Genomic DNA, 23,882 nt, shown 5'->3' with positions numbered 1-23,882 from the left:
ACTTCACTGTTCCCTGACATTTTGCCATCAGTTTGCTACAGTTTCAACAAATCATGGACCACTGATGCCATCTGGTGGCAGAATGACCGTGGCTGCTGCTTTCACATGCAGAACCACTACTGATTTGTAGCTGCTTTGGGAACAGATTAACATGTAACCTTTTAATTACACGCAGTGACAACAAGGCCTCAGTTAACTAGTTCTTTTTGCATTCTAACATCTTGTTTGTGTGATAAAATAAATAGTTAGAGGTGAGACAACAGCTGGCTCAGTCACCTGCTGCAGGTAGGTATAGTTGACGTTAACACAAACAACTGTGTTCAAACCTGGTTCTCTTCCTAATGTGTCCCGGATGTACACTTGATAACTTTACGAGCTACAAACACGCATTTACAAACTCAATACTTACGTTCTGTGTTTCTCGTGTTCTTCTCTCGTTCTCCCTCAATTTCATGGTCTGAATGACGAAACCGTGACGTCACATGTAGGCTCACACGTGCTCGCATTCACGTTGGTCACCTGACCTTAAATACCTTTTTGTTGTCGTTGCTCCTTGTTGCTTATACATTTATAATGCTTTAAGAAAATATTAATTAAAGGGCTACAGTTATTATTTTCTATATTAGGGTAACAATTAATCAGTTTGTATTTACTTCTACTAATTTTAGTTTCGGTATAAAAAGCTCATTGACGTTTATTTTTCGCTGTTTGGAAGCACAACATTGTTTGCAGCTTGTCTGTTTTTTATAAGTTGATTTCTTTGCTTTTGTATAGGGTGAGCAGTATTTTTTATATAATACAACATGACTAGTAGTAGTTAGTACAAATTTCATGATCTAAAAAGTATAAATAAATAAATTAATGACCGACAAGCAGTGGTGGAAGAAGTACTCTGATCGTTTACATGGTAAAAGTTGCAATAGGCCAACCACATCGAAAAAATACTTTGTTACAAGTAAAAGTCCTGCATTCAAAACATTACTCAATTACATATATATTAGTTTTAGTGGCAAATTGTAGGCCTACTTAAAGTATCCAAAGTTAAAGTATGCTCATTATGCTACATTCAAAGAGTTACATTGAGGAATTGTATTCCTTCTTCATTACTGTCTAAGCAGAATCTAGATGTTGTCAAGGTAGAGCTGATTTTAACAACTGTATACTGTTAGTTTCATCTATAGTTTCATCTATAACAATGCATAAACTGATCATATGTTTGACATATAAAATCTTAATCTGAAAAGTAATAACTAATGCTGTCGGATAAATGTAGTATTTCCAACTGAAATGTTGTAGAGTAGAAATGTAAAGTCGCATAAAATAGAAATACTCAAGTACAAGTACCTTAAATATTTAATTAAGTACAGTAGTTGAGTAAATATACTGAGGGGCAGGGGCAGGATAGTTTATATGGATTTTACTGTATTTAGGAGTTTAATCACTATCTTCTACAAGGATGTCACCAAAATCCTCATTAGGTGCCACATTACCTTTTTCTGTTAACACAGACAAGATACTACAGACTTTTCTATCCATCAGTAAAAAGAATAAAAATAAAAAATATATATCCAAAGGGGGTTTCTGCTGTTTTGTCAGTCATGAGAGTGCTGGATGTCTATGAAATGAAGCCTGCACACAGTGCCAAGGGTAAAATAAGAGAACGATTTATTCTTTGCTCTGTTCTACAAAACTTTATTACAACATAAAGCTGACGAACAAAACTGTGTCTGCTGGAAATAAAAGGTTTCTCTAAGGAGAATGCGGACAGCAGTAATCACAGGTGTGAAAATTAATACAATTATGTACAGTATTGATTACTTTATAATTGACTTTGTGCTTTGGAATCATTTGATTCTTTGAGAAAGCAGGGAAAACATCTCTAAAGAAAATGTTTCTAAAGACATATAGCACCATTTTTATAAAAAGATTCCATTACAAAACCACAACGAGAACCGTTTTACTTTAATGACGATTTGAAGATGACTGTAATTTGGAGTTTCCACATTTACTATATTTCTTCTTTCTTCTTTAACCTATTTTTCACTCTGCTAGCACTACATTAAACCACAATACAGTAGAAAATATTCTAAAGGACATCAAAAAGTAGGAATGCTTAACTCCATAAAAAGAAAAGAAAGCCTGTATGTGCACTGGGCTTCTTTGCTGAGAGGAAGCTTCAGAATGTATCAATATGAGTCTGTGGTTCATATTGTCCTGTTTAAGCGTTCATTGGTAAAAGCATTTGATTCTTGGCACCTTGTCATGTTAAAACAACAGAATTTGAGAGGGAAGACAAGGAAGGAAAGCATGACTGGCTTTTAAAACTTGATGTCCCAGTACTGTGGTGTCTCTTTAGTGGCTTCAAACACGTCTTCAATGGCAGCAGAGTTGCCGTTGGTCTGTGACATCACTTCAGGGTGTTGGGTTGGGCCTCCGGCCTCTGAAAGGTAATTCAATCAATCTATTCAGGCTGGTCAAGAATTATTTTCCATTTTTTCTTTTTGTCAACAAACTCCATTAAAAAGACTAGGGATGCAACAATACGACTTTTTAAGTCCCGATACAGATACCAGCCATGTGTTAGGCTGTCTCTCAATACTTTCAGACTTCCCACCCATCTGTGGCACTCAGTTGGACATCTTTAGAAGTGGGTCACAGATATACATTTTTATATATACAAAAAATGTCACTCAGTGCAAAGGTGTGGCTCGCTGATGCGCTTGTAACAGTTTTTGGTCAAAAGTGAAGCTCTAAGGTACACAGGAATAAGATACTTTGGATACACCACTATTATTGTTAACAGGATAAATAGTTGGTTTTGGACTTTTTTTGATAACGTGAAAAAAAAAGAATACCACCAGAACCCTTTAAATATACAAATGATTAAATGACTTGTATTAAATGTATCTTGTCAGATAACATACATAAGCCTCACAGTCACTCTGTTGCTTCAGATCTGACTTATAATACAGGAAGAACACTCTACTTTAAGTTAAAACTTAACAGAATTTCATGAAGCTTTTTCAGAAATAGATTTGTTATCAGGGTTATGATAATCTTTTATCTTACCTGGGATGCACAGGACCTGGGGCCTCTCCCACCTGCCTCCAGCCAGACACCTGATCAGAGGAGTTAATCTCTGCTGGAAACCCTGGGTGCAGTGATAACGCACAACTGCGTTGGTCTCGTATCTCTGTCGACCTTTTCCAAAGATGGAGGCGTTTCGGACCTTGGGTGGTGGACCACATGAGGCTGTTGGAAGAGTTGAGACAAGTCGGGTCCTCATTGGGGCTGATGTATGATGGTGCAACAGCCCAAAATAGCCAAAAGAGGGAGTTGAAACCATTAATGAGGAGCTCTAACGGTCTGATTTCTATTACTCACAGGTTCCTTTCTTGCAGGTATATGACAGGTGGTAGTTGCAGGGTACATCACTCCATCGTCCCTCATCGTGCCACACCATCACCACGCAGTCTTCACCAGACAGAAAATAGCTGTCAGGCTGCCCTTTGTACCAGTTCTCATACAGCTGTATACATGAAGAGGAAAAACATGGGTTGTACAATAGTAATAAGAAAAAATAATCAGAATCAGAACATGGAGATGTAAATCCACATTCTTCACACTTATTTCCTTATTTTTTATGAAGAAGTATATTATATATGTCGTACAATTTTGGAATTAATTCAATACTTTATTTTAGTAAACTGTAAGAAATCATAAAAGGGGCATTAAATAAGTCATCATTCAGCCTGGCTGTTTTCCTAAAGCCTAAAATTCTGGTGCCAAAGTGAATGTGTGATCTTAACAAGGAGTGTATCAAAATTACACACACATAATGATGGAAAAAAGGAGAATTCTAACATACAGTGTACAAATCAAAGGAGAACATTCCAATTATCTATTAAAGAAGAGACTACTCTCACCATTCAGTATTGAACTTCCTTAGAGATAGCTCAAGACATTGGGAAATATACTTATTTGTATATGTAGTTTTACTTGAGGTGTAAAATCAGTGGAATACCCCTTTAAAGTTCTTAATTTCTTTATAATATTAAACTTATTTGGACACCATTGTTTCTCTCCTGTGATGCACTGTGTGGTGTTTTGTTGCTCACACATATGAGTGGATTTATTTAGTATGCGCTCAGTCACACTCGTGGTTTCTTATATTGCTCACCATCGGGTTGCCATCAGACCAGCGGAAATCATCCTCAATGGTTTTATCATTCAAACCGGTCCACTGGTATTCTTTGTAGTTGTCTGGGGAGGAAAATAAGGCAGTTATGTTCAGTCCTCAAGACACACTTGTACAGGACAAAGCAACGTGTGAACCTACTAAACCTACTGTTGATGTAACTCTGTTCCTCAGGGGTTATGACGGACACCAGATGAGCTCCCAGCATGCGACAGTGTTGCTCTGCGACCTCCCAGCTCAGGCGCTGGCTGAAGTGTCGGTAGCAGAAACCGTGGAACTTGTCCCAGCCTGGTTCACATTGCTCCAGGTCTGAAAACATCACAGAGGACGGGAAGAAAACGCTTCTTAACTTGTTTGACTGACACGACAGAAACAATTTCCACTGCAAAGAAGCAGAGAGCTCACCGGACTGACAGAAGTCTCCTCCATATGATGGCAAACAGAGACATTGAATCTGCCCGTCCCGGTCAGTGCAGGTGCCTCCATTGAGACAGGGGTCGTTCACACAGGCAACTGGAACAAAACAGCGGACAACTTCAGGTAATTCTACTGCTGAAACTATATGAGAGCGCAGCCCAGAGTATTATTGAAGTATTTAATTATCTATTATTGTGTTTGAAGTATAAATATCGGGATAAAAAAAGGATTTGCTGCATCAAAAGATTTGAGAAATGAAGATTGAAGTTAGAGGATGCAGTAATTGCAACTGCACATGTATTCCAGTGAATTATACAAATTCATAGAGATATATTAATATGAGCAAATTTAATAATAATCGTGTCATACTAAAGGCCATCAAAAGGACATGTTGAAGCACCAGGAGCAAACTGCCAGCAGAGGACAAACATCAGTGTCACATGAGGTTAAACTCCTCAGGTCTTCTGTCTTCTTTGGTAGATCTCTGATATCTGTCTTCTTCTTCTTACACTCTTCATTAACAAAAAACACTTTCAAATAGAACTTGTGTAAGGTGGAGCCTTAATGATGCCAAATATAATTACACAACAACTTCAAGGGACAGGTCATCTAAAATTACAGTACATTTTCCTTTTTTATAAGCTGGTCTACTCTATCCACAACATTTCTGTTTGATTTCAGTTTAGGGCTACATTCACCACAGTACATTACAATTAAATTTATTTTGTTTGTTGGGTTTAAGGTGCCAAAACATTACACTAAAAAGAACTCCAAATACAAATAGACACAACTACACATGACAATCAACAGACCTTGTTGTAATCTGTTTAAGCATACCATCTGTTTTGGTCATTATATATTACAGTACGTGAAACATGTTATGGGATTTACAAGCGCAAAATAGTGATAAAGACTTTGGTGTTGTTGGGTCTTTCCAGTCATAATTTTTTGGTGTTTAACATCATTTTTTCTCGCTAACTCACCCTGTAATTCACGTAGGCTATCCCGTCAGTCTAATAACCTTTGTACATTTGTTTCACACTTGTATCTCTTCTTTTAAAAATGCTTGCGCAGGAACATTATTCACAATTTTTAAACTATGTTAAAGAATGTTAATCACAAGAAAAGCGACCTGTCATAAAGCCTTGTAGTTTAAAGTCCTGAAGAAAAGAGAGGATGGAGTTTAATTTTCTAAAACTGTAAAAGAGGGCAAAATGGAGGCATGTGTGTCTAAACTGAAATTAAACATTTTACAAGTAGACTTGGTTGATTTGCTTCCTTTGACACCCTATAAACAAGAGCTCTGTGGTGTCTGTAATTATACTGCACACTCAAATCTTTTCATTGAGTCAGTGTGTGTGTATGTGGAAGGTAATAACTGTTTTACACAAGTCAAATGAGAATCATGTGCACTCAAAGTAAAACCCTCATTCCATTTTGCTGAAAAATACACAACTGTGGTTAAGTATAAAAAAATGAAAACCTTGTGCTGTAACTCATGTTGGCATCTCTACTTTGATTTTTTGCACAGACAGAAGAACCTTGGTTGAACTGTAAGCCCTTTCTGCTGAAATGTCTGCATGATTTCTCTGTGTTAGTGGAGTTTCCTCAAACAGCACACAACAATAAATTGCCTGTAGGTAATTACGTGAGGTTAGTAATTTCAATTACTGAATGAATGATTCGTGGCTTTCCTGTCTTAAAGTGCTGAGCCTCCAGTCTTTTATCACCTCGAATAGTTCAATATTTAATTACACCTGCTCACCAAATTAAAGCTTAATGGAGGCGCCAAAGTTGAGATTAAATGTGAAAAATTAGCAAAAGCGTTTGCATGCTCCAATCAGTGCAATATTAATTTACTGCCACTGCAAGCTTTCTCTGTCTGAAAGCTTGTCTCAATAAATAAATATTTATGTGGATGCTTTTCCTGTTTTTTCATCACCATGACTAAGATCATGTTGACAGAAAAAAAGTGTTTACATAGTGATATATATACAATACTGTATGAATAGTTGCAAAACAAATTGTACCTGCAACTTTAGATTAACTGGAGCTTGTTAGTAGTCTTGAGTATAAATGTGAGATCATTCAGCAGATATATATGAATCAGTGTGACGTACAGCATCACCACCATGTCAAATACAATAAAATATTATGACCCCTGTTAAATGAAAATACATTGTTAATCACTCAAACCTATTGTATCAGCTTCTACTGTTTATTTTGTAGTTACAATTGTAACTATCTTTTAAATAAACATATCCTCTTCTGTCCTTTATGTTTGAATAGACTTAACTGTCATACCTCTAGATACCATGTCACAAATGTCAATGCAAATGTGCTAAGTGAAGCCTTTGCACTTGGAGTGTCAACTATTTCCACAAATATTGCTGACTGGAATGTGTCAAGTAGTTGATAAAACAGGATTGCTGGTAAAGAGAAATTCTGTTTTGTGATGCAGAACACTGAACGCATCTGTAAAGATGGAAGGAGCCTCATGCAGTGCCACTCTAGTTTGTTTGTGCATAATTTTAAGTTCTGTTGAGCACATGAGCTTTCCTATAATGAGATGGAAAATATAAATAAAATCCCTAGTCTTGTTGTCTGATTAAAAAATTAGACATGTAACTGCCACAAAAAATGACTGTACTGTGTCGAACGACAATTCCCTGGATGTATGCAAATGCTACGGAAGCCAATTTCTGCAGGAAAAAAACTAAAAAGATGACACTGTGCAAAATAAAATTTGATATACTCACGATAAGTCTAAATGATAAGATACTAAGGCAAAATTCTGAGTGAGTGATAGCTTTGAGTCAAAAAAGTTGACTTAGTGAAATGAAATGTACTTACCTTTACATTTGTATCATGCCTAACTTGTTCTTTTAAGATTTTCTTGGCAGACATTGGCTTCCACTCAATGCAAACATTTTACAGTTGACTAAAACTTTTGAGACTTAGAACAGATTTATCAACTGATGGTGAGACAAAAACAAACATGTATTAGTTGATTTTATCATTCTTACACCTAAATACACAATATTGTACAAATATTGGAAAATCATGATTACACAATAAAACATGACTTGAGAAACATTAATGACCCATAAAGTAGATTTAAAACAAATTTCTAAATGCTACCACTCAACAACAAATGAACAACATTTGTGCTTATCAACATAATAACACGTTGTGCTGTTTAAAATATCAGTACAAGTCTAAAAATCGGAGGAAAAAGATTTTAAACACTTGATGTCCAGTTATGAATTATATATAAAACGTTATTGCTGTTGCACTTATCAATGCAGTTGCATTCAACATTATCGCTGTTACATTCCAGAGAGAAGTCCCTTTATCAAGTTACTTCCAGATTACTGCGAAAGACCATTGCAAGTTAGCGAGAACAAAGTAATTGGAAAGAGAATAATTTGCACTTGGTGCATATAGATGTATTATTTGCAAATAAAATCTACTGATCAAGAAAATGAGAAAAGCTTTACTACCGCTATCACCAAAACCATCCCTCTTGCAGAAAACCACTGTAGAAGAAGCACTGAAACACTTATAAACATACCGGTATATTACAGTACTTCACAGAAGTCAGTCTTTGGATGAGGAAGAAAACATCATGCACAACAAGAGTGGACTGTTGACAAAAGTCAAATGGGAGCTGTCCCAGTGTGAGTATCTCGAAGGGGAGGTGGGAGTCACAAGGAGAGAAGTGAGGAGCATTTTAAGGGGAAGCGGGAGGAGTCAGAAGGGTGAGTGGGCTTTCTGAGACAACAAGTGAAACAAACGTGGGAAGTCATTTGAAAAGAGAGGGGAGGTGTTTTACAGAAAATGGAGCAAAGGCAGGTTGAGGACAGATTGGGGATTTTAGTGCATCATTGCGTTGAGTAGCAAGAGGAGGATGGTTAGGCTGATGAGAGTGGCTTTAACATTACCTGAAGCTTTCCCTGTCCCGCCTACAGCTGCCCTCTCATTGGGCAAGATAAGAAGGGTGGGCGGCTGGGTGAGACTAAACTCAACATCCACCAGACCTTGATCCACTGGTGGTATGAAGGTTGACACCTTCCGGGTCTCAGCTGTCTTGTGGAACACATTTGGTGCTGAGGTGGTAGGGCTCCAAGTGCGTCTGGACCAGTGTTTGGTGGACGTGATGGTGGTCTTTGTGGTAGCAGCAGTGGGCTTTGAACTCGAGGAGGAATCTAGAGCTGCTGTGGAGGTGATGGGTGAGTTTTTTCCGCTGTACTCTAGATCATTCAGAGACTCTTGGGGTCCTGTTGTGGTGGTCAGCAGAGCCCAGTTGGATGTTTGTGAATCGAGTGCAAAGATGTTAAAGTCCTCCTCAGAGGTCGGGGCAACGTTAGCTTCTTCTTCAAGGATTGGGGCAACATTCACTTCTTCTTCAAAAATTGGGGCAACATTCGCTTCTTCTTCAAGGGTTTGGTCAACATTAACTTTTTCTACAAGGGTTGGGGCAACACTAGCTTCTTCTCCAAGAGTTTGGGCAACATTAACTTTTTCTATAAGGGTTGGGGCAACACTAGCTTCTTCTCCAAGGGTTTGGTCAACATTAACTTTTTCTACAAGGGTTGGGGCAACACTAGCTTCTTCTCCAAGAGTTTGGGCAACATTAACTTTTTCTACAAGGGTTGGGGCAACACTAGCTTCTTCTCCAAGGGTTTGGTCAACATTAACTTTTTCTACAAGGGTTGGGGCAACACTAGCTTCTTCTCCAAGAGTTTGGGCAACATTAACTTTTTCTACAAGGGTTGGGGCAACACTAGCTTCTTCTCCAAGAGTTTGGGCAACATTAACTTTTTCTACAAGGGTTGGGGTAACGCTAGCTTCTTCTTCAAGGGCAAGGGTTGGGGCAATATAAGTTCCTTCTTCATGGGTTGGGGCAATGCCAGCTTCTCCTCCAAGACTTGGTGCAACATTATCTTTTTCTTCAAGGTTTGGGGCAATGCTATATTCTTCTTCAAGGATTGAGGAAACACTAGCTTCTTCTCCAAGAGTTGGTACAACGTTATTGTTTTGTTCAAGGGTTGGGGCAATGTTTGCTTCTTTTATAAGGACTGGAGCAACTTTAGCTTCTTCTTCAAGGGCAAGGGTTGGGGCAATATTTATTTCTTCTTCAAGGGTGGGGGCAATGTTTGCTTCTTCTTCAAGTGAAAAGAAAACTTGAGCTTTCTCTTCAAGAGTTGGGAAAACTGTCATGTCTTCTTTAAGGGTTGAGGTAACTGTAACTTCCTCTTCAATGATTTGGCTAACTTTAACATCCTCTTCATTGGTTGGAGCAAGTTTAAAGTCTTCTCCAAGGATGGCAGTAACTGTAGCAAGTTCGTGTCCACTTGCCTCTTCATACCCAGTGGTCGTAGTATCCAAATACACTCTGTAACCTGATGTTCGATACCGTGCTGTGGAGGAATCAGTTGGCAACTGAGAGTAGTTCGACCCCTCTGGAGACTCAGTGGTAGCTAAACTTACTCCAGAAACAAGATTGTCTTCAGACATTGTCGGGTGCGGCTGTTTTTCTTCGCTTTCCAGAGTGACTGTGTCTTCAATTTCTAAGCTTGTACTTCCCTCCTGTCTAGAAATGGAGGACTCCCACAACTGTGGTGCTGTGGAGAAGATATCCAAGCCCACTTTGTCAGAACGGTGTGACCCAGATGGAAGGGTCAAATCAGGGAGTGCGGTCCGAGGCTCAGTAGAAGCACTGCTAGCCGAAGTAGAAAGTGACGCATGAGTGGTGAAGCCGGAAGTAGAAGAATCTGATGTGTAGATGAAGCTGACTGCTTCCATGTCAAGGTCACGCTCTAAAAAAGAGTACAACACATTTTTAGTGTTGTAAATACATCTATTAAGGGAAAAGTGTGTTCATTTTGGGAAATACCCTGATTTTCTAACTCATATCTGTAAATATGAAGCTACAGCCAGCAACCACTTAGCTTTGCTTAGCACAAAGACTGGAAACAGGGTGAAACAGCTAGGTATGCTCTGTCAAAATAACCCTTTCAGCACCTCTAAAGCTCACTAATAAACATGTTATATCCAGGTTGCGTAATCCGTACAAAAAACGAAGAGTTAAAATATCAAGTTGAAGGGGGAGGTGTCACAAGGGATTGTATGCTGAACTACTTCTTAACCAGCAATATGATGTCTCTGCTGGTTGACTGGCAACCTCACAGTGACGACACTCCCGTAAGTCACTCCTTCCAGCCAAGAAATAGGCCGCCACATAGACCCCCTTAACACAGAAACATGCCATTCTTAAACATAATTTTTCGACTGAATAAAAAACAAGATATAATATGTTATTATAGGCTCTAGTAGCTGGATAATGTTATCTATGGACAGAGCCAGCTAGCTGTTTCCTGTCTTTATGCTAAGCTAACATTACTGTCTGCTGATTGTAGCTTCATATTTACCGTACAGTCACAAGAGTGATATTAATCTTCTCATCTAACTCTCAACAGTGTGAATAAGTTTATTTCCCAAAATGTTGAATGATTCATCCAATATGTTATATATTATAACATATTGATATTTGTTATTATATAACAAAAAATTATACTCAACATACCTTGAGAAATATCTCCAGACCCATCCAGATGGGCCCACAATGAGGTTAGCTCCATGATGGTAGATTTTGTAGTTTGTGCTGGGTGTGTAACAAGTTCTTCTTCTTTTGAGACCTGAGTTGAGAGAAACACCTGTACAGGATTTTCTACTGTTTCCTCCTCCAGCTTCACCTGAACCATGGGGTCAAGGGTCATAGAGGTTACCTCCCAGACACTCTCCTCTTGAGTGTGATTGCTGTCTGTCTCGCTGTAATTGGCTTGCAATCCGTCAAAATCCAAAATGGTCTCTTGCATTTCTTGCAAATCCCTTGGCCCCTCAGATGTATTCTCTTTGGGATGTGTATCTGGAACTCTCTGGTTATGTGTGTGAGGTTCATATGATGATTCGGGAAAGCCTGTGCTACTTTCAGGCTCAGATTGATGAAAGGTGAAGTTCAAGTTGTGTTGGGAATCTGTCTCATTGTAAACACTGGGCAGCAATGACGTGTTTTGTGGTGAATCATAGGTTTCTGTGGTGCTGAAAGTGGTGTTCATCAGTGCTGTAGGATTCTGGGAGCTCATTTCTGTTGGAGATGAAGTTTCATTCAATCCCTGGAGGAGGTCCAATGTAGGTGTTGTGTTTAGATGGGACGCTGTTGTGTCTGATACAACTGTTGAGTGCATGTCAACTAGGTTTTCATTAGAGGAGAAAAAGGGAAACGATTCGAGTACTCTTTGAGCTTTGAGCTCCACCTGTTCTACATGTTGGTTTAGTTGCAGCTCTTGAACTGTTTCCATTAGAATAACAACATCTTGTCCAATGTCCTCAGGCTCTGTGGCCACATTGTCCATGGGAGAGTCGGTGTGAGTATTTCTATTATCTGTAGAGGACAGATAAGTGATTCAAAATGTGATTCAAGAAATATACATGAATCTTTGATTCAAACATTTTGTCCAACTCCTTACACTTAAATTTACATACAAATACATTGTAAATACCTAACATTTACATGTACCTGAATGTCCATTTTTGTATGCGTATCCTATACATTTTTGACATGTAAATTTAATTCTATTTTATGCACAAGAACTTTATGAGAAACTAAATACTCACATCTGAAACAATACACGTCATGAAGGCTGGGCGGCTGTGGGAAGCCAGTTTGGTTGCTGAAGCGGTAGAGGGTTTTGACGCCTGGCTGAGGCCCTCCGCAGCGCTCTCTAGGGGTGATGATGGGGTAGCGCACACTGCCATCAGAGAGCCAGCCAGGGCTGCAACGATCCAGACCTTCACTCCATGCCAAGTACAGCTGTGCCGTTGTAGCCAACTCTGCTCCTGCCGCTCTGCAGTATGATTGTGCTTCATCAAATGACAACTGCTGTGGGATGGAGTCATGAAACACCTCCCCTATAAACAAAAAATATTTTGAATGTTTACATTTCTCACACTTTGTTTACATAAATAATGCCTGATATATTCTAGAATCAGAATTGGCCTAAAATATGAGTCTGGTTTTAGTCATAGTAATAGGTATCATTATTTATACCGTCAGTTTCCTCCACATAACAGTAAACATCAAATAGATCATCTGGATCCATTGTCCCGTAGTTTCTCACGCCTGGTTGGCCATCCATGTCTCCATAGCAACCTTCACGGGGCACTTGGATTGGGTACCTGCCAGAATGGAAACAATCTCTTAAACTTTCCAAACTTGAATTTAAATTCTAGAGGAGATCCTGTATACTTTACATATATACCGAACACAATTCAGGTTGAATTTTGGGGAAATGTGAATGAAAGGTTTAGAATGTTTTTCATTAAATGAGGAGGTGCAGCCATTACAGTAAAGCATAGGTTTGAGCTGAGAGCTGATGAGATACCTGACAGACTGATCTGCCAGCCAGCCTGCATCACACTGTTCGTAGCCATCATAATAAGCCGCCAGCAGCTGGTCAGGAGTCGTGATTTGTGCACCAATGGCCTCACAAGCCCTCTGCGCCTGATGGAAGGAAAACGCATAGCGACCCAAAGCATCCCTGTAGTGGAATACAACACCTAAACACACACAAATAAACACATATTTAAATTCAGATTATACAAAATGCTTGTATACCAACAGTATGTTACCAGTAAATGTCAATTTATGATGTAAGATTTGCCCATCAACGTATTAAAATGACTCCGATGTTTTGTAACAGGAAGATTACAATCAAAGCAGATCATAATATCTGTGTTACTACATTAAATGTTGTATCCTATATCACCTTTATATTCATATGAATCTTTCCAAACTTCAATCATGATGATCCACGTGTTTCATTTAGTTACCTTTCACCTTGAGTTGCACGAGGTCACTGGCGTCCTCCAGGCCTTGCTGCACCTCACAGCGATAGTGGCCCGAGTCACTGGAGCGCAAATCTCCCAACCACAGCGACAGATCATCGGGGGAGGAAGTGTAGTTGAGCCAGGCAGCGCGGTCTCGGTATGCCTCGTTGACCTTTACTCGTTGACCACGCGCAACCAAGATTTGCGTCTCCACACCCCCGGACACCACAGTCCACTTGACACGCGGTGCAACAGGGGAGGAAGAGGACAGAGACACCAAGCAAGGGATGGAGATGGAGCTGCCCAGTGAGGCGGAAACAGGACCTGAGTGAGGGATGTTCACCTGGAGTTGCCGGTCATCATCTGCAGGAGGGGGAAAAAAGGGATAGAGCATGAAGAACAGAGTGGCATGTGGGAATGGTGATCTTACTTTTAAATGCCCGTTGTGTTCTTTGCTTATAACTGAAAGTGAATGAATACTGACAGTTAGAGCTAATGGGAAAATGCAGACGTACCAAATGTTGATGATGTTTGTGTGGGGAAGGCCAGAGTGAGGCGGCAGACTGCAATAAGAAGTGGAAGTATTTGGACATGTCTATGGAGATAAAGAGGAAAACACAAGATGACATTATCATTAGGTAAAATTTGACAGACATAAAGATCAATAAAACATTCCTGTTGAAAACACAGCAAAAGAAAGGACACTAAAATGACAGATAATTTCTCCTTATCAGTTTCCAATTTCACGCATGTTCAATCTTTAATAGGCAGAGCGATTGCATATACTGGAAGTCATGTATTGTGTTGATTCAGCTCCACTGATCTCACCAGACTGATTTATCTTAATATTAAAGGTCACAAGCTGCACACCTTTGTGCTACCTTCACTGCAGCAGCCACTACCGTAGTTTTAGCTTTACACACGTATTGATATTCAGCTGAGTGAAGAGACAGATTCAAGGTTACTCTGTAATACTCTGACTTTGAGCCACTTATTATTTGCATTTGATATGATTATGCTTTTGTAATACTGTTTAGTTACTGTTGAATTGTAGCACTACAAATACATAACATATAAAGAAAATCTTTATGTGGATTTATGTAAAAAAGCCATAAAACGGAAGGATTTAGACCATAAGATTATCTTAGGAGAAGAACGATATAAACAAGTTCACCATAAACTCTGCCTTTGGGAGTAGATGTCATTAAATCAAGACTGAGAGTCTACAGTCATGCTAACAGATATGTGAGACTGTATGTAGGCACAGTAGTGCTTTAAGAAAAATGCTAATACTCAGAGGAACATTAATGTCTCTACACATTTTTTTATGGCAATCCATCCAATAGTTGTTGAGATATTAGATAGTCTGAACTAAAGTGGTGGAAAATAAAAATAAAGATTATATCTGTAATGACCATACTGTAAAGATATAAAACAGCATTTGAATTATACTAAGAGGTGTTTTATATTTGACCTTTTCTCACTGCTTTAAATGGAGTGGAACATTTTTATCTATTTTATTAGTATATTTGACAGGGACAATGTTCATTGATCAACATAAAAAAAGAAGAATAAATAAGCCAAAATTAGTCCACAAGTCTAATTTCCATCTGTTTGTCTCTGGACTGTTGCTAAAAAGACACCCTAAAAATAGAATAAACTGACACATCTTATGAAATAATATCAAAAACACCTCTCAGTGTAATGCAATAAAATGCAACAGAGACTCAAGCCTCCAAAATGAATATAAAGTTGAACCTCTCCCAAACATTTTCAACAAAAACTGAATATCATAACTTCATAATGGAAGGATTTGTTGAAGGACTGTTTTGTTAGACTGCATTAGTTTTAGCCAGGTTAGAAACTGACAACTGAGTTTGTATATTTTATATAGTTAGAGAAAATGATATTAACACTGTGTAAAACATTAACACATACAATGCTACCTTGTATCTCAAAGCTCCACTATGATGTATAAAAGAGCAACTTCTCTGGTTTTCAAAGGGAAGCTGGGAGCACAGGCTCCTGACCACAAGCCATTCATCACCTCCGGGAGCTAATGACACAGCGTCTCAGCGCAGCGGCATCCCGCCAGCTCTCCGTCACCAGTCTGGCCCTGTTATTAACCCAGCAGGCCTGGCAGGGCGCTCACAGTGACCTCACACAACCTCCTGAAGCTGCAAATATTCATTTGTCATTAAAAAGCAAAAAAGCCCCAAATTCAAGGGTTCCAGCTTTTCAAATGTGAATATTGTGAAGTTTTCATGGTTGTTATGATTGTAAACTAAATATATTTGCATATTGGCCTGTTTTATGGACAAAACAAGCCTTATGAAGACGTCAATGGGCTTAAGAAAATTGTAAGAGGTAGTTTTCACTATTTTATGACACAAAGTAAAAGTACAACAAAATGTATTGAGTGACTGTCAGAGATATGTCATTATATTATTGTATCATTATGCATTAACATGCAATAAGCCCGTCAATGTAGTTACTTTTGGGTGTTTTTTATTTTTATTTTATTTATTTTTTGCACAAAGAAACATTAACTTTAGAGAGAGAGAGAGAGAGAGAGAACGAGAGAGATAAAGAGAGAGAGATCGCATAGTATACATAAGGAGAAGATTCTAGTAAATTAAGAAAAAAGTAATAATACTAAGGTCAGAACCACAAAAGTGAGCAAAAAGCTAAACAAGCATTGATAAGCTTTTCTGCATCGGTATATCAAACACATCGGCAGAAACACAGCTCGCTAACTTGTGTCAGATTAAATGGCCTTCTTTGATGGCAGAATAATTGTTGTCTGTTTCCTCAGCCAGCTGGGTGGACTCCACGGGGCTGGTATCACTATTAGTATTCTTGACGACAAAAACGTCTCACAAAAAGCGAGCAGTGGGCCAGGAGGACAGCTGCACACTGTGCTTTCACTTCAGGCCGACTCCCTTACAAAAGGCCTCGGAGGAAAATTAAAGGACGGGGCACTGGCACACTTGCTTGCTTTTTCTCCCTCCTTTCTCTCGCTTCTTTTCAAGGATGGAAAAGGAAGTTTCAAACCACTAAGAATCGTTCTGGAGCAGGCTTTGTACAAAAGGCCACATTAAGACACTGCACACTGTTTCAAATAGTATCACTGCTGTGAGAGTGGGCTTGTGCATGAGCTGTGTTTGTGCATTCACACTGATGACAGAGGAGCAAATCCTGCTGCTGATTATTTTGAGACTTTTTTAGATCATAAAGTCTTTGGTCTCGTCGTCACCAGGCACTCTGCAGCTCTGCTCTTTGTAATGAGAGTAACAATGAAGACAAGTCAAGCTAAAAATCAATGCCACCCACTGCATTTACAAGTCTAGAAACTGCAGCCAATGCATTATTCACAAGCAGAACTAATCCAGTCTCCTCCTCCTGCAGAAACATACAAGTAAGCAAAAGAAGACTGACATCGGTCAAAACCACATTAGCCTCCATATCCTACCTTTAACGTTTTCAACTTTAAATTCCAATGAAATGAATAATAGTGAATAAAGAACATGAAGTCAGATGCTGAGATCCCTGTCAGTGCTGCACTGTCAACTAAAGCTTGCTCACTACATCTCATGGGTGGCCTCTGCAGTACTCTGTCTGCATCGAGGTCATCTCAGGCAAACTTCTTTTCCCCCAACAAACTGGATAATAACTCCTGATCTCAGTTTGGCCAGGTCAAAATACAGAGACAGTGAGCTCTTTGGAGCGCTGAGCTGGGACTGGATTTGGCAGTGATGAGTATGATAAAATACAGTAGGGATCTCCTAAAATGCACAGTAATCAGGTTTTAAAAGTTAGAAATCCACTCTGGTATACGTTTCTGTCTACCACATGAGTGTTGCGGCTTTATTTCTACAAACATCAACAAGACTGTGGTTACATGGTATGGAGTTCAAACTGAAGATCCATAGGAATTAAGTGCAACATAATTTACTTAAACAAAGATACAACTTTCTGATTTATGACATGATTTATAAGTTTGGTCTTAAATGTTTATTTGATGGGAAGTTAGGTAGTACTTTGGCACGTGCTCTTTCTTACATTTAAAATGTGACAGTCGGCTCTCCAACTTTATCCACTTTTATTACTTCTGATCTAAAATCAAAGGTTTTCAGAAGTGGCTAGGCTAATGTAGCACTTGGATCATTTATGTGCGACTTTGCCACTAACTAATCTGTGTCATGTCTTTTTTTAAATTCTACAAATATTTAGCAAATTAGAGCTTGTTTTATTTTATTCATGCTTATCTAAGTCCATGTATTGTATATGTAGGTCTGATTTCTGGTCGACAAACGGATGCTAAGAATTCATCTGGGACAGATTAAAAGTGTGACAGAACAAGGATTAGATGCTCATAGTTTAACTGACCTCTGTAAGACTGACACACCATAGACCAGATCCTTCAAAAGCATCTGACAACATTTGTCTAGTAACCTAGCACTAGAAACAAATCCCCCATGAATCCTCTTTACACAAAAACTCAAGTTCAGAAACAACCCAGATGTTGTGCAGTGATCTCAGCAATGAACAAAGAGTTCTCCAAAGCAAAGTAAGCTGCCCTAACAGGGTCTATTCACTCAACACCACTCCTCCGACTCTCTGCACCATCAAACGTAACACCTCCACACACATCCGATGAGCTGCTCTCACTCAAAGGGAACCTTCCCACATCCCGAACCGTGCAGACATCACCAATAAACCCACTGTCTGTCCCCCAACAAGATGACCACTTTGGAAAAGCCACCCAGTAGATGATTCACCACCCAACGTGCCTGGGAACGAGTTGAAGGATCAAACAAACACCCCATCTCAGACCTGACTCAACAAATCCGTGGACTGACCACAGCCCATGCTTGGCAAACTCATTATAAACCATGCAGGCAAAACCATACATTGAGTAGAATGGGTGGCAATATATCAACTACTAAAGTGCTTAACCAAGAACTCTTAAATTTGAAGTCCACTATTCCGACACCAGCTTTCTATGATTCAAAATCTGCTTCATTGTCCCAACAAATCCAAACGGGGCTGCTGGCTATTGTAACACTCATTAGCTGGTTGACTAATACAGCATTTAGGATGATTAACTAACTATGTATACAGAACCAAATGGCCTGATTCCAGTTTAGATTATGGAATTTCAAACTCCATATCTGCATCTTCTTTGGGGACACAACACAAAATGTATATTTAGAAACTTCTTCAACTTCAGCTTCAACACAGACTTGTAATTATTTAATACAAGTGCAGTATTATTCTGCACAGAACAGCAATTTTACTGTGTTGCCCTACCTCATATACTCAGGCTGAATTGACATTTTGTTTTCACCTTTTTTTAATCATTTATTGTGAAAAATGGAGACACTGGGACATATTGAAGATGTGGGCAGCGATTCAAAAGAATACACTTGAAAAATAATAATAATAATATAAATTCTTCCTACTACAACTCAGTTGTCATCCTGCCCAAGAACTGTTACAACTTCATCCATTCTCCCTGCAGCTGTTTGGCCACCAGCTTCAACATTATACCTGCTACCTGCAGTAGGTTTCCTTGTCCTGGCTGCTATGCAACATGTGCCACATCATCACAGCCAATTTATTTATTATCTACTGAATTTCAGAGCATTTATAAAATAGTGTGAAATCTTCTCTACAGATATTCAGTGTTAATATGAGGGATAAGGTAAGTGACAAATGTATGTTTAATCAAGTGACACTTTACTGAGCATCTGTTTTTATTATACAATGTTGTGCATCATCAATACTCAACCAGCAAATTCAAATTTGAATGGTTTAGAATTTAGCCAAAGATTTCATTGGGTGGTCAAGGGCTGCGTTTGATAACATTTTGATTAGAAATTAGAAAAGAACCATATCAGCGCTTTTGTTTGACATGCTCCACTGACTCATATGAGAGCCACTGGACCATCAAGTGAAGGAGAGAGAATCCTGAAGTCAGCTTTCTCTCTTTCACTATACCTCTACCTCTCCATTAGTGAAATCTACCTGAACCCTGAGGTGGAAACAGTGAGCAGGAGAGGCTAAATATACACTTAAGACAAAAAGCTGGCTTTGTGTGTCTCCTGCAGGGCACGGAAGCAACATTTCAGAGATTCAGCAGCATTCATGCTTAACTGGCATTGAAATAAAACAAATAAGTGCTGCAGTGGTGTTGCTTTCTATAAATGCAGAGGGCAGTAAGTTAATGCTGCCAGTTGTTCATTCAGATTCACGGACATCTCCATGCTCACCTGTGTAAAAAAATCATTACAATGCCTCACATAATCATGGGGACTGACGATGAGGAGGTGGAAGAGGCAAAAGCCCTTAAGAACCATGTCCACCACATGCTCTTGTAAAACACAGTGGGAGGTCCATGTTGTGCAAAAAAAACAAAAAGAAAAAAAAAACACAAAGCGAATTAGATGAAAGTTGTACTTAATTAAGTGCGTCAGTTCCAGAAATTTACATTTTCTGGGAAGAAAACGAACCACTGCTCATAATTTCAGGACCTCCTCTGAGGACAGCAACTACTGCGAAGCAGCTAACTGGTAAAGAGAGTAATTTTCTTAAATTACACCATCATTTAAAACGACATTAAATTCAAAAGAACTTGGACCGCATCAACTGCGTATCATTAGAAGAGCAGACCAAACACACACACACGCAACCTACCGGCTTTTTGTCAGCAGCATTTCAGCTGATGCGGTATGGGCTGACTTCTCGGCTGTTAAAAGTCTTTTCTGTCAGCTCCGCTCAGCTTGCTGCAGTGCGACTGTCCTGTTGGGAGGAACGCGGCTCTGGATGCTCTGCGCAGGTACGAGGGGAGTTGGGACTGCTGTCTGAACGAGTCCGAAGCTTGAAGAGAAGAGGAGGGAGTTGGGAGAAAGTGAACCCTGATATGAAATCCTGAACTGCCCACTTTTTCACCCAACAATCGGGATGGAGATGGCGCATGCCTGTCAAAGGGGATTGGGAGGGGTGACATCTAAAATAGCCGATGTTATAGGCTATGAAGTGAGAGATGGCCTATGTGTTATTTATTTATTTCATTTTTTGACAAATGCATTGAGCGTCATTTGGAGTCAGCGATTCTGCTGCTGCTGCTGCTGCTGCTGCTGCTGCAGGTATTTGAGGTTATTGCAGTCACCTGTTCTGGGGGAGGAGGGTGACGGAGCGGTGAGTATCACCTCCTCTAAAGCAGTTAAGTGGACTATTGGTCTCCTTAAATCACCTTGAAGAACTTTGCATGTATCGCCAGCAGTTTGCAGCATCCTGCAGAGGAAACAGTCCCTGTGTGACAGTCAGACAGCAGCAGCAGCAGCAGTCTGTCAGCTATCAACTTCAATTAGCAGGGTGTGTTTGATACCAGCGTTTCATTTTAGACCCATAAACTCAATGCAGTATGTCCAGAAATAAACATAAAGTCACAGCGATATTTATTTACCAGCACCAAATACGCTTCAATAGCATAGAAATGTATTTATTTTATATACAAACACAACATCAATTATATTTTAAGTTGTTGTTGAGTAATGGTGAATATAACAAGCCCAGTGTTAAATGCTGCTGAAGATCAATAAAGCAGGCATGCCTGGTCCCATCCATGGTCAGCTTAACCTGCATTAGGGGCCTCTTTGACCACGTCTCCATGCCACCCAATTTCTTTTCACTGTGCATCCTGTCATCTTCAAGTAAACATATTGAACACATGGAATTAACACACACAGCTTAGAGTGGTTAAAAATGGCCAAAGTTGAGTGCAGGATGAAAAACGTTGCACACCTTCTGTATCTCCTGGAGGACATTCGCAGTGTTGCACTCTTTGGTACAAGCAATGGGACGGAAGTAGTTTAAAGAATGAAAAAATTACTTGAGAGATAAATTCAAATCCTGCTGACTGTTTCAGTGATCACGCTGTTCAGACAAGCGCTTTGTTAGAAGCATATTGACACCCCTGTCAGTTGAGGTTGTCAGTTGAGTTGTACCAATACCCTCCGACAGGGTGAATGGTGCTTTGTAGAGGCCGTCCTGTGGCTCGGCAGCAGCGGTTGGTGCTTCACACCTGAGGAATCTGACACCCAGATACCAGCAGGACTGTCTGGGAAGGAAATGTAAAAGCACAGAGAGCAGACAAAGATCAGAGGCGGGCTTTATGGTCCATCTATGACCGACTGTCCCAGTGACCCAGACTGAGTCAAGTTACTAAATGTGTGATGAGATAGTTTTTGAAACGGCAGTGTTTCAGCCAGCACAAACTCCAGCGTCGGGGGTCACAGTGGACTGGTGGCCAGCGGGTTCAACCTGTGTAATGCCAGTAACAGAAAGATTGCATGTTAGACACAACGTGACTCTGGAACCCATTATTTCCAATGGCTAACGCCGTGCCACGATGGCGTTTTGCTTTCTTTTTTTTACCCTCTTGCTTAAATATCCACTTCTCAGAGGATTGTGGGTCAGAATGACCAGAAAAGCATGCTTGCTTGCATACTGCAAAGTGCGACCAAAGGCAGTAACATCCTGGTATTGGGATATACTAAATATTTTTCTAGCATACTAAATAGTATGGTAGTATGGGTATTGGAACCCATAGACTGAGAGGAAAAGTAAGAGCAGTGTTCTGCCTTCCTTTTCAGCTCCTAAACATAACATTCTGAGGTCATATACAATAATCCAGTGAGAGCGACTTAATTAGACCAAACACAGTTACAGTACACATGCATGCAAGCCGTGTCTCAGACCTGCATACAAGCTAACGTTACATTTTCCAGCAGCCTTCAAACAACCAGCCTATAATTAGACACTGTCATTATATTGTAGCTGAGCTCAGATCATCAAGTGAGTCAACAGCAACGCTCAAATTTGGTTTTAAAGTGTCTTCAGATGTTCTGGAGATGTTCGAGAGAGTTGTACTGCAAGGACATCGTAATACCTTTTATCAGGCAGGGGCGAATTTCTGAAACCATTTTTGTTTTAAGTGCAAAATCTGCACAGCAAACTTGTCACCACTTATCATATGAGGACAGAGAGAAGTAACTAAGAGCTCTTGTGTGAAAACAACTGAAGGTTCTGTGATCTGACTACCAAAGCATTTTGTCAGTGACTCTGACACGTGCAACCTACACCACCAGGTGGGATTCATTAGTTCACGTGGCTGAGAAGCAAAAATGACTCAGCTACAATACGGAGCACAGCCTGCAGTTTATTTTTATGTATTCTTAATTCTGCTTGAGTCATGCTCTGCGGTTTAATTTAACTGGGTTACCAGAATTGCTGTCAACTCACCGCAAAGCAGAAATGACAAGACAGGCACTCTCAAAACTCATTCCACCCTGTACAAGTTAAGATGGCTGTAAATCTGCGCTGTGTGTGTGTAAATGGAAAAAAATAAAGACAAATGAAGCAATACAAAGGTTCCACTTCGTTAACGTTCCACTTCCCCTTGCTGTAATCCCAGACTGAAATTCCTACAACACTCATGCAATGACAGGAAAGACGACCAGCCTTTGAATAATTTTCCTCCCATAAAAGCAAAACCTCAAAACCCTGTTTTCCGCTGACTGGCTGCTTTTATTCCCTCTTGGACGCAATGTGGCAGAGGTAAACTGGTTCAGGACGGACCAGTCTGGGAAAACTGCAGCCCTCATCCACTCACCGGCCAAACCAACGACTTGCCATGCTTTCTGCATGATGACACTGGGCTGACCAGAAAATAGGGTATGGGGAGCCACTGATACTTTGACGCAGTTATATTAGTTGTGACACATCGTTTTTTTTTGTTTCACTGCCTGGCAACAACGTTAGTTGCTTCTACAGTTGGAGATCTGACAGGCCTCGTCTTTGGGTGAATCAGTACTCGTGGTTAACCAGCGGGGGGAAACATATTTCGCCACCTCCCTCATAAATCACAGATAAACGTGCAGCTGAGGGGAGCTTAAAGAAGACTGGGCTTCTCTCCGATAGATACAGATACAACTGGATATTTATAGCTACAAAGGGCTATTTAAGTTGATTTGAACACACTTTTAAAAGGCTATAACCAGGATTATTAAAAATACTGAAGTCATGAAAAAAAAAAAAAGAACTGTAAAATGTTTGATTATTTTACATTATTTTAACTGTTCACTTATGTTTTCTGTACATTTTATCTCCCTACATGAAACGTTGTTTCAAAACCTTCTCCACACTTCCAGGATGTATTTCTTGACTTAATTTTATCACCTAAACCTAATCAATTTCTAATCAGTTTATGTCTCTACAGATACACTTAACATATTTCCAAAAGCATGTCTTTTAAAATGTTGGTGCTTCTTTGAATATTCTTAAATTAAAGCTCAGTCTGTAAAAAGTC

General features: G+C 39.6%; 1 protein-coding gene across 1 annotated transcript; it reads right to left on the bottom strand.

Annotated features, from left to right (window-relative positions):
- Positions 1–1,642: 1,642 nt before the first annotated feature.
- LOC137872732 (brevican core protein-like) lies at positions 1,643–20,373 on the bottom strand. The gene is made up of 14 exons (XM_068711128.1): positions 20,207–20,373; positions 14,023–14,102; positions 13,511–13,870; positions 13,063–13,237; positions 12,729–12,856; positions 12,296–12,589; positions 11,205–12,062; positions 8,560–10,437; positions 4,604–4,711; positions 4,349–4,507; positions 4,181–4,263; positions 3,385–3,529; positions 3,070–3,252; positions 1,643–2,440 (listed from the first exon to the last, which is right to left on the bottom strand). Exons 1-14 carry the CDS (start codon positions 20,224–20,226, stop codon positions 2,319–2,321), a joined length of 4,593 nt encoding a protein of 1,530 aa, XP_068567229.1. The 5' UTR covers positions 20,227–20,373; the 3' UTR covers positions 1,643–2,318.
- Between the last annotated feature and the right edge of the window lie 3,509 nt (positions 20,374–23,882).

This window comes from Cebidichthys violaceus, unplaced genomic scaffold, assembly GCF_023349555.1.
Source record: "Cebidichthys violaceus isolate CVI_PGR_0920_01 unplaced genomic scaffold, fCebVio1.0.p SCAF_16, whole genome shotgun sequence".
In the NCBI taxonomy this organism is placed as follows: Eukaryota; Metazoa; Chordata; class Actinopteri; order Perciformes; family Stichaeidae; genus Cebidichthys; species Cebidichthys violaceus.
Note: the sequence above shows the minus strand (reverse complement) of the source record. Positions and strands in the feature narration are given on the sequence as shown.